The following is an 11,555-nucleotide window of genomic DNA, read 5'->3' on the forward strand; positions in this document are numbered from 1 at the left end:
CCACCCACCCATCTATTTATCCATCCGCTCTTCTTTATTTCCTTCTATTTGTTCATCCTCCCTCCCATCCTCCCTTCCTTCCTTCTTCCTGTCCTTCCTTCTGTCCATCTGCCCATCCCTACGTCCTCCCTCGTTCGGCCCTCTGGCCGTGCAGACTGCCAGGTGGGGTGACCAGGGAAGGAGAGCCCAAACCGTTGTTCCTTGGAAGTCGCCCCCTCACAGCCTCCACCTCCCCGCCCCCGTCCACCCCGTCCTGCCCGCTCCTAGGCGGCTGTGACTGTCCATCTGGGAGAGGCTCTGACGAGGCACAGGTGGCTCTCCCCAGCGAGGGCTAAGTCAGTGGTCACGACCAGCTCCAGGGGACGGTCACTCTTCTCCTGACCTCAAGACCTTTCCTGGTGGCCTCTACCTTTCCTTCAGCCCAAGCGAACCTCTCCTTCCCGCCACTTTGTCTCATGGCCACTCCTGGCCAGCCCGGCCTGGGCCCGACTCAGTCCTGGGAAACCTTCAGACTGCGTTCCTGTGTCCTCCTACCTTCCCTCCAGCATTCCACTGAGAGCCCAGTCCAGCCAGGACCGGGGCCGTGAGGAGCTGCTATGGAGGACTCCGTTTGGTTCATCCGTGTCCCTTATGCGAACGTAGCCTGGAGCCGGGGCAGAGCCAGTCTCCCCTCAAGGAGCCGAAGGCCTCTGTTGGTCACAGGGACCACCTAACCTCCTGAGCCCTTTTCCCCTTGGCTGCTAGGAGACTCAGAACTGACCCAGGGCTGCTCCTCCCTACCCGTCGTAGCCTAGGTCCCTTCTCGAATAACCAGGCTTTCCCGGTGTCGTTACCTCCTGCTCCGAGGTGCCTTGACTTTGGCTGCCTCCCTGGAAGTCGGTGGGATTGCGCTTTGCTCAGACTGAGCTGCGGGGTGACTGTTTTGCTGGGTCTCGGATGGACAGCGTCCCCTCTCTCCTCGCCTCCCTCCCTCACCTCTCACAGACGAGCACCAGGGCCCGCGGGTCCCGCCCGTGTCATACAGGGACTGCCCTTGTCAGCACTGACCTCGCTCCAGGCCCCTAGGAGACTGACCTCTTCCCCAGACCCGTCACCTCGCCACGGCCGTGTGGACTGATTCGAGAGCCCGATAAATCTTAGCTGAACGGCCAGGTCTAGGATTTAAAATCCTTCTGAAGTTGACTGGTGTTCACTCTTGCTTTTTTTAAAATAAAAGTATCAAATTATCAAGACCCACACAAACCATCTTTGTATTAGATCAGGGATATGTCAGTTAGGGTTCACGTCTAGTCCCTCTCTGGGCTGGGGTGCAGAGGGGTGCAGAGGCCGCTGACGAAAAAAACCCACCGTGCTAGTTTCGGGGGCCATAGCGTTGCCTCAGTCCGGCCCCAGGAGCGTACCCCACGGAAGTGTTTGAGTTAACGGAGGTGGGCGGCGAGGGGTGTCTGCCCCTCTGTGAGCCTTGGGAGACGGCACCTCAGCCTCCATGCAAGTCCTCACGTGTCTTGGGGGTGACCGCTGTGATCTGAGAGCCGAGGGAGAGCCGCGGGGAGGCTCTGGGGGGGTCACCGGGAAGAAGGGGCCAGAATGCACATTCCAGGTGTCAAGGTCACACACGCCAGAGTCCCAAACGCGTCCGGAGTGCAGGCGGCAGCAGAGGAGGCCGGAGCGAGGGTTCTCGCTGGGCGCTCTGCCTGCCTCTGTCCCTGTCCCTTCCCCTTCTCCGAGGTGCCAGAGGGTTCAGTGTCCTCGATACCCTGGTGCGGCCTGCGGTCCTTCCCAGCCCCGCATCTCAGCTTCCTCATCTGCAAAGCGGGTCTGGGACGTTCTGAACTTTGAGCCAGCAGGACTCGCCGAGGGCGGGATGTAGGGTGTGAGTGAGGGACGGGGCTGACGTGACAGAGGCCCCAGCAGCCGGAGCTGAGGGCGTCTCCTGGGCTGGGGGCCCGGGGCGGATCCAGGGTGAGCCCCGTCGCCCCGGAAGCCGTTGCTCCTGGTCTCTAACGGAGGCGGGTGCACGTCACACACGTCAGCCGCTTTAACGGGTGCCCTTCGTGGCTTCGGTGCCTTCACGGTGCTTGTGGCCGTCTCTCCCTCTGGTTCCAAACTCCAGGCCCCCAGGGCTCCCCAGTATGCAGGACGGCCCGCGGGGACGCTCGTGGTGTAGGCGGCTTTCCACTGACGCTGGTAGGAGTCCCCCACCAGCGGAGTCTGGAGAGCTGCGCCCCCACTCCCCCCTCCGCCCTGCCCCTGCCTGCTGGCTCAGGTGGGAGGGGCTCCCTACCGAGGACTGTGACTTGTCCCCCGGCTGCACGCCTGCCTGCGGGGGGCACTGCTCACACAAGCTCGGGGAGCACAGGGTCTTCCTCATTCGAGGCATGACTTTGGGGGATGAGCGGAGCTGACCAGCGGCCCGTACCCAGGCCAGGAGCAGGGCAGAGGGCCGAGGCCTCCCGCTTACTCTGAGGACCTCGCCTGGCCTCGTGGATGCAAATGCCACCTAGAGAGCGAGTCCCCCAGAGTGACCTCTCCGGCTGGGCCTCTCGCCAAGCTCTAGACCGGACGTACAACTAACTGCTCATCAGACACCCCTGCTCCCCAAGCGCCGTGTCATTCCGGTCCCCACCCCCGGTAACGTCAGCTCCAACCCTGCAGATTCCCCACCTGCTCTCACCCAGCAGCAGGGCCTCTGCTGGCCTCGGGGTCTGTCCCTCCCGCACCAGCCCTGTCACCGCCTCGGGCTCCACCACCCAGTCCTGCCACCAGGGCTGCTGCCTCCTCTCGGCCCCTCCTGGCGCAGACCCGTGCCCGCCTGAGCACGCCTTTCAGAATTTAAGGCTGAACTCATCATCACATCTCTGCTCCAAACCGGCCGGCCCCACCTCCCCGGGGAGAAACACCGAAGGCTTCCGGCCCGCAGACCCACGGGCCAGGCCTCCTGCCCTCCGCCGCCTCCATGGGGTGCCGGTCATCAGCCTTCCTGGGCAAAGTGTCTGTTTCAATATTTTGCCCATTTAAAAAATTTAGTTTCTCATGTTTGTATGATTAAGTTTTGAGAGTTCTCTGTACATCTGGATGGGAGTGTATCAGACAAACAAATGCAAATATTTATCCGACGAATGAACGCAGATACTTTCTCCCGAGGCTCGTCTTCTCTTTCTCTCAACTGTCTTTAAGGAACAGAAGTTTGGTAAATTCGATCAAGTCTACTCGTTTTTTTTTGTTTGTTTTTTGTTTTTAATGGATCGTGCTCTTGGCTCTCGGTGGTGTGTCTAAGAAATCTTTGCTACCTGAAGGTCAGAAGGATCTTCTCCTACGTTTGCTGAGGTTTTACATACAGGACTAGGATGCATTTTGAATTCATTTTTTAAAGTAGTGCGAAGTATGGATTCAAGTTCTTTTTCGTTTTTTCTTTCCCACCTTTGGCCCTGCAGTTGTCCCCAGCACCATCTCTTGAAAAGACCGTGTTTTTCAGCGCCGAATTGCCTTTGCAGTGTCGTCGAGAATAAAATCAGCACGCTTTGTTCCTCTTGTCCGTCCGTCCGCCTCTGTGTCCACACTGTGCCGACGACCGTCGCTGGAGGGCAAGTCGTGTGTCAGGCGCCGGCAGCCTTCCAATTTTGTGCTTCCTCTTCGAAGCCGTTTTGGTTCTAGATCCTTTGCATTTCCACACGAATTTTAGGATCAGCTTGTTCATTCCCACCCCAAAACCCCTGCGGGTATTTTCGTGGAGGTCGTGTTGAATCTCGAGTCCGTGTGGGGGAAATCGTCACTTTGATGACACTGAGTCCTCTGACCCGCGAACGGGGGGCGTCTCCCCATCACTTACGCCTTCCTGAGTTTCTCTCGGTGGCATTGTCTAGTCCTCGATGGTCTAGAAAGGTCTCACACGTCTTTCATCAGATTTATTCCCAAGTAGTTCATCATTTCGATGCTATAATAAATGGTGTATTTAAATTTTTTCCGTTTCTGATTGTTGCTAGAACACACAAATAAAATCGATTTTGTATATTGATCATAAAAGATTTCGCAACCTCGATAACTCGATAGCTCCAGTATATTTCCGTGGATTCCATTCACGTTTCTCCACAGACTATGCCGTCTGGGAATAAAGACAGTTTTGCTTCTTCCCGTCCAGTCTGAACGCCTCGTTTTCATCGCGTGGCTAGACCTTCCCACTGCTCACTGAGACATGGTGACGTCCTTGCCCCGTCCCTGGTCTTGGGGAGACACCGCCAGTGCTTCACCATTAAGTACGACGTTCATAAAGGCTTTGCACGGATGCCCTTCATCAGGTTGAAAGGTTCCCTTTGACTTCTCGTTTTTGTCAGGAAGAGATGCTGAATCTTGCCAGATGCTTTTCCAGCATTTGGGGGGATGATGGATTTCCTTTCTGGTCCGGCCTTGGTTGCCTTCTGCGTGTTAAGCCGCCCTCGCCTTCCTGGGATGAACCTCGCTCACACACGATTTCGTCTCTGTTCTGTTTGTCATTGAATTTGATCCACCGAAGACGTTTAAAGATTTTCTGCAACTACCTGCACCAGGGGTGCCGGTCTCGTTTGCTTGGCTGGTTTTGGCGTCGGGAGTTTAGGAAAAGCCCTCCTCCTGCGTCTGCTCAGCTAGGACACCCCTCGGCTTCCTGCACTTCCGGTCACCAAATGCGTGGGGTTTCCCCACACCACGCTGGTGCCCGACGACTAAACTCCATCCCGACACCGTCTACTGTGCCCCTCCACGTGACCCGCCCTCCCTGAGTCACGACCAGGAAGCTCTCAGAACCCAACTAGGCTTTTTACGGAGGCCTCATTACATAGGCACGCTCGGTTGCATCATGAGCCTGGGCGATTAGTTCAAACTCCAGCCCCTCCCCTCCCCAGAAGTCGGGGGCGGGGCTGCATCCCGGGTCGGTTCCCCTGGCAACCAGCCCCATCCTTCGGGGCTTCCTAAAAGTCACCTCGTTAACATAAACCCAGCTGTGGGTCAAAGGGGCTTCTTCAGAGGAACGGGGACCCGTTTCTCCTTTGCAGTTCTGGAGCTATTTCAGGAACTGGGAGCAAAAGATGCCCCGATGGCTCCTGTGGTCACGAAGGTTCTAGGAGCTCCGTGCCGGGGACCGTGGACAAAGACCGACTTGGATGCTCCTTATTACGAATCACAGCGTCACAGCGGTGTTGCCTCTTTTCAGGTCCCTGGAGGAGTTTGTGATATTATTTTCCCCTAAATATTTGGCGGAATGTGCCTGTGAGCCCATCTGGACCTGACTTTTCTTCACGGGAAGATTTTAAACTACAATTTCAATTTCTTTAATAGATCCAGGGCTAGTCAGGTTTATCTATTTCTTCTCGCGTGAGATTTGGTAGCATGGAAATTTCCAGGGATTCGCCCGTTTGATCTACGTTGTCGAATCCGTTGGCATCGAGTCATCATCATGGTCTCGTATTGTCCTCTTAATGCCTGTAGGCTCTGTAGTAATGTCACCTTTCTCATTCCCGGTATTGATCACTGTGTCTCCCTTTGTTTTCTGATCATTTTGGCTAAAAGCATATCAATTTTATCGATCTCAAAGAATCAGCTTTCCGTTTCCATTCATCGTCTCTGTTGCGTCTGTTTCCTGTTTCGCTGATTTCCGCCCTTTCTTATTTCCCTCCTTCTGCTTATTTCGGGTGCCGCGCACTCTTCCTTTTCCAGCTGTTAAGGCAAAAGCTGAGGTCACTACTCGAGGCTGCTTTTCTGACGTCGGCACTGAGTACCATGGTTCCCCAAAAGTGTCGCTTTACCTACGTCCACAGATTGTAACACGTTGTATTTTCGTTTTCACTGAGTTTAAAATACTTTCTAATTTCTCTTTTGAGATCTTCTTCGAAGGTGGGTTATTTAGCGTGTTATTTAGTTTCTAAACGATTGGGAATCTCGTGGATCCCTTCCTACCTCTGATTTCGCTCCGCAGAAAGCGTACCTTCACGATAGGAAATTTTAAAAGGTACAGAGAGTTGTTTTATGGTTCCGAAGATGTAAATGTCGTTTCTGGGTCTAGGACACCAGCTAAGTCACAAGCTAGAACAGCTGGGCGGGGGAGAGAGGTGTGCCCTTGGAGGGGTGTGTGTATAACGCTGCAGCCAAGGTCCTGGCACACCGGTAGTGCTCGTGGGACAATGTGGACCAATATTGTTATTTATGGGGAGGCAGGGGGAGGTGACGTGTTCAGATCTAGCAAAGCCCGTTCAAGGAACCTGCAGGATGGAGGCTGGAGAGGAGAGCCCGCTGGCCACTGGGGTTGGATATGGAGCTCAGAGGGGTGACAGATGTTGGAGCTGGTGTGGTCGATGGTGTCTGAGGATGAGGGCGGCGTGCAGCCACCAGATGGGGCCAGGACCTCTCCCAGCCTTGAGAGTGGCCGAGAGGGGAGAGGTGGTTCTGGGCTTCTGAGCACATGAGGCGGGCTGGCCCCCACAGGACGGGTCCTGCTGCTTTCTGCTCCTGTGGGTGGGTTTCTGCCCCACCAGCCCCTCGCGCTGGTCCTGACCGAGTTCTCTTGTCTGATTGCAGATTGGAAGAAGCGCTTCATCGGCATACGGATGAGGACCATCACGCCCAGGTGTGTCTGAAGAATGGGGCCCTCCCCCGCGTTAGTGGTTGTCCGTCCCCTCCCCTCGGCCCCGCCTAGTCACCTGCAGGTGCTTCGCGGGCCGCACGCATTCAGGCTTCTGAGCCTTCGCTCGGGCCAGCCTCTCTGCCTAGAATGCCGACGCCTTCGGCCCCCTTGGGACCTCATCGAGGTGCCGCTTCCTCCAGGAAGCCTCCTAGATTCGTTTCCTGTGGCTGCCATAGTGAATTAGTATGCACTTGGCTTAAAACAACAGAAATTCATTCTCTCGCAGTCTGAAAGCTGAGCTGCGCTGCCGCCGAAGGCTCTGGGGGAATCCTGAGCCTCGCCCAGCTTCAGGTGGCTCCGGGTGCCCCTTAGGGTGCACCTGCATCGCTCCAACCTCTGCGTCTGCCTTCCACGGCCTCCTTCTTTCTGCGCGTCTGTGTCCAACCCTCCACCTTCTTTTTCTAATACAAACGTCAGTCACTGGATTTGGGGGCCCCCCTAAGTCATCTAGAGACCCTTAACCAACTGCATGTGCAAAGACCCTATTGCCAAATGAAGTCACATTCTGAGGTTCTGGGTGGACGTGAATTTTAGGGGGACACTGTTCTACCTCTGCGGGCTGCCCAGGTGGGAGGAGGCACCCCCTCTTAGCAGCCGTAACTGCGCTTCCGTCCCCAGCACTGCGTGGGCCCCACATCCCACCTTGACTGTGAGCCCCGTGTCCTGCTCATCCCTCTGTTCCGCCCCAGTGTGAGGTCTGCAACGGAGCGCGTGCCCGGAAGGCAGTGGGGCAGAGGAGGGAAGGAGTCGGGGAGAAGGGAAATGCGAAGGGTTCGAAGAAGAAAGAGGTGGCCGTGTCGGGAGCTCTGGGAAGAGCTAAGTCCTGCTCGACCAACTGCGCCTCAAAGCGATGCAGCGACTGTTAACTTAGGGATTCAATCTGAGAGCAACTTGTCACCAGACGAGCATGCCAGTTCATCTTTCATGTGCTCTCTTTCTCTCTTTCATCCATCCATCCATCCATCCATCCATCCATCCATCCACCCACCCACTTATCCATCCGTCCGTGCATCCATCCATCCATCCATCCATCCATCCATCCATCCATCCATCCATCCATCCATCACACCATTTATCCAGTCTTCTGTCTGTCCGTTCCATTCATCCCTTCTTCCATCTATCCATTCATCCATTATTCGTTCCTCCCTTCCATTCATCTATCCCTCCGTCTTTTATCCATCCATCCATCACACCACCCGTCCAGTCCTCTATCCATTCCGCCATTCACCCACTGCTCATCCCTCCTTCCATCTATCCATTTATCTATCATCCCTTCCTTCCGTCCACCTATCCATCCATCCATCCATCCATCCACCCATCCATCCATCCATCCATCCATCCATCCATCCATTATCCATCCATCCATCCAGCCATCCATCCATCCATCCATCCATCCATCTATCCATCCTTCTACCTTCTTTCCTTTCCCTCACCCCTCCTCCCACCTGTCCCCCACCCTCCCCTCTCCACGCTGCTAACGGTCCACCTTCACCAAGGTTTCTCTTGAGGAGCCCACGTTGAGTTGGGGACACAGACAAGAATGAGTGACAACTCCGAAGGGTCGGTGGCCGGACAAGGCAGTGTGGGAGCCCAGAGGAGCCTCCCTCCCTGTGTGGCCGGGGCAGGGAGGCGAGGAGGCCCAGGAGAAGCCTTGACAGGGGACTGTCTTTTCAGCTTGATGGAGGAGCTAAAGGCCAGCAGCCCAGACGTCCCGGAGGTCAGCAAGGGGATTTACGTGCAAGAGGTTGTTCCCAATTCACCTTCTCAGAGGTAGGTCCCCAGCACCCCCAGAAGAGGCAGGGAGGCTGGGGGCGGTGGTCAGGCATCCTGGGGAGCATCGGGCCTGGGCTGGGCCCACTCCACTCCTTTGAGCTTCCTGGTAAGACGTGACGTGGAAGTGGCCGCTGGGAACCCGGCCTGCCCTGTAAGCCAGGGGTAGGCTGGAGGGATGAAGTATCTCTTAGAGCATCGGCCATGCCCTTCCACGGCCTAAATGTCCCTTGACTGTCCCCTGTCCTCGGGGAAGACAGAGCAGTGGAGGCCCTGAGCTGAGAAGCATCCGGACTCCCATGAGCCCAGTGGGCCGGCCTGGGTCTCCCTGTTTCCTCGTGGCAAAGCGGACGAGATCGGCCTCCTCTTTCTACCCCGGGAGGCTTGGCCGCGATCCGAGACCGGGGCAGTGCTGACGGCCGCGGCGCCGTGAGCCGAGACAGACACGCTGCGAGGTTGCCACAGGCTCGCCCGGGCCAGCCGGCCCCTCCACGGGCTCTGAGCAAGCCCCTCCCCCACCCGGCCCCCCCACCGGCGCTGGGCAAGCCCCTCCCCGCGGACGCCCAGGTCTCCGGTGGCACCGGCCGCGGGCTGCAGCAGATCAGCGGTTCTAAACTGCCACGCTGAGCGCCGGCGGCGGCCCACACTGCGGTCTGGGCTGCCGTGAGGGGCGAGGGCCGGGCAGGCGGGCCTCCCACCCCACGACCCCTTCCTTCTGTTTTATGCACTGTGCTGCTTCTGGAGGCCGTGCTGGAAGACACGGGCCCCTCGCGTCCTTCCGTGATGCACGCATGTGGCACCCGTGCCCGGTCCGCAGCACGCCTGCAGTGAAGTTGTCGAAAGATAGGGTTGTCATCCAACCGGGCTCTGTCCCCGGGTTGCTGTGCTCGGCGGCATTCAGCAGGGCAGCCACCGAGAGTGGCCACACGCCAGGCCCCCCAGGAGCAGTTTGGGTGAGATCGGGTGATGGTGACTGCCGATGACCGAGGCTGCATCGTCTCCGTCACTTCTCGCTGCAGCCTGTGGGGTCCCGGCTACCGCCCTCACCCCGTTTCACAGATGGGAACACCGAGGCTTACAGGGGTCACCCCTCCAAGGTCACACGTGCAGGCCGGTGCCACCACCCAGGCAGACACACAACCACTGTGCCACCCTGCCTGTCCTTCTGGGTGGCAGGGAAGGTCACGACACGCCCAGCGAGCTCTGCCTGCTGTGCCAGAGTCTCAGTACCTGCGGTGGCCCTGGGACCAACCTCTGGACCTCACCGTCATTTGCAAAGCACACAGGTCTGCAGAGACTGAGGCACGAAGGGGCAGAGTACCCGGCCCGGGCGGCCTGCTCGGTAGGCTGCAGCGGAGCGTGAACCCAGCCGGCCCGCTGGGCGGGAGAGGTGGCCGTCTTCGGCCCTCCCTCCTCCCTCCTCCCTCCTCCATCTGGAGCCAGAGCCTGGTGGGCGAGCTGCCGGTCCTGCTTGTCCAGATGAATCTTCTTAAACTGCTGCTGTTAAACCCGATTGTTCCCCCACCGGGCCCAGGCCTCGTGAGCGTGTGCGCTGACCGCGTCTCTCCCGTTGGCAGAGGGGGCATCCAAGATGGCGACATCATCGTCAAGGTCAACGGGCGCCCGCTGGCGGACTCGAGCGAGCTGCAGGAGGCCGTGCTGACCGAGTCTCCCCTGCTGCTGGAGGTGCGTCGGGGGAACGACGACCTCCTCTTCAGCATCGCGCCCGAGGTGGTCCTGTGAGGCCGCCGCCTGCCCCGTTGCCAAGCGCCAGAGCCCGCGGCCAAGGACCGCTGCCAGCCCGGCGGTTCCCGCGGGAGCCGCTGTCCCCCGCGGGGTCAGGACGAGGGACCAAGGTCGGTCCTCAGCAGAGCCAGCGGCCTCCTCCGGCCGTCTAGGGACAGAGCCGTGTCTGGGCTTGGCCGGGGGTCCACATCTCAGCCTCGGGAGCGTCGGCTTCTGCATCATGGCGCCCATGGGAGCAGCTCACGGTCCCCTTCTACAGCTGTCCCTAGGGCCACCTTCCAAGTCCTCGGGGTGATGTAAAGTGATTCCGACACTTGAGAAGACTCCTCTGAGGTCCCCGCAGCCACCCTCTCTCCCGCCCTCCCGATGCCTCTGTCTGCGTGCCCCACCCCGCTCCCACCCACCCTCACCCCAGGTCTCAGCTCCCCAGCCTCCCTGGCCCCCTATGCGGAATGACCAAGGCTGTCTGCCCTGCCAGCCTGGTGTCCCTGGAGAGCAGGCCACGTCTGACCCCTTGAGGAGTCAGGTGTAGGAGCAGGCACCGAGGGATGTCCCCTGGCTGCCCAGCGGAGCCCCACAGCTGGCGGCGAGGTTCCCCTCCCCAGGCGGGAGAGAAGCCGGCAGGGAGCGGTGTGGTCAGCGCCCTCGGAAGGCTGCTTGTCCTCCTGCAGGTGACTGTGGGAGGGTGGCAGAGGAAGCTGGGAGCTGCCCGGAGGAGGGGCTGCAAGGACTGAGCCGCTTGGCCCCCCGTGCCGTGTGCACGGGGCGACCGTGTCACACCACCCTGGAGCTACGGGAAAGCCCCCTGCTCCCAGTGGGGCCCGCGCCTTTTGGGGTGTATCTTTGAGCTTCGCTGTACAGCCGCCCCCCACGTTGCTTGTACTGTGTCTCTACCGTATGGGATTAAAGTTGGCAAGCACATGGGCCTCAGCCAGCAGGGGCACTTGGGGCACCCACGCCCACGGGCCACGGCGTCTCCTGGGACCCAGAGCGAAACCGACACCAGTGGGCGGGGCTGTCACTCAGCCACTCACTCCGGACTTTGTGGTCTCGGGCAAGACACCTCCTCTGTCTCCCCTTGTACCGGGGAGACACCGAGGCCTCCGACCCCTTGGCCAGCAGGCAGAACGCTTGGAAAGGGGCCCGGCCGGCAGAGGCCCCGCCATGCCGTATGTGCCCGGCGGGTGACGAAGCTTTCCCTGCGTTTGCCCTGTGTCACTCTCACCACAACCCGCCCGGTGACGGGGACATTAGGTGTGAAATGACAGCTGTGGGGTGGGGCCCGGGGCTGCCAGCGGGGCACCGAGTGTGTGAGCTCGGCGGGGAGGGAGCCCCCGAGATAGCAAGTGGGGGTGTCCAGGCCAGGAGACTGGAGGCCAGGCCTGGT

At 59.0% G+C, this 11,555-nt stretch overlaps 1 protein-coding gene across 1 annotated transcript in view; it reads left to right on the forward strand.

Moving 5' to 3' along the window:
- HTRA3 (HtrA serine peptidase 3) overlaps positions 1-11,055 on the forward strand; it is a 42,647-nt gene extending 31,592 nt beyond the window's left edge. The window contains exons 10-12 of the mRNA XM_025051838.1: positions 6,547-6,595; positions 8,327-8,422; positions 10,000-11,055. Of these exons, the coding sequence (XP_024907606.1) occupies positions 6,547-6,595; positions 8,327-8,422; positions 10,000-10,165 (311 nt within the window). The 3' untranslated portion in view covers positions 10,166-11,055. The remainder of the gene's footprint in view (positions 1-6,546; positions 6,596-8,326; positions 8,423-9,999) is intronic.
- Positions 11,056-11,555: the final 500 nt, after the last annotated feature.

The sequence above is a fragment of the Pteropus alecto genome, unplaced genomic scaffold (genome assembly GCF_000325575.1).
Source record: "Pteropus alecto unplaced genomic scaffold, ASM32557v1 scaffold5, whole genome shotgun sequence".
Classification (NCBI taxonomy): domain Eukaryota; kingdom Metazoa; phylum Chordata; class Mammalia; order Chiroptera; family Pteropodidae; genus Pteropus; species Pteropus alecto.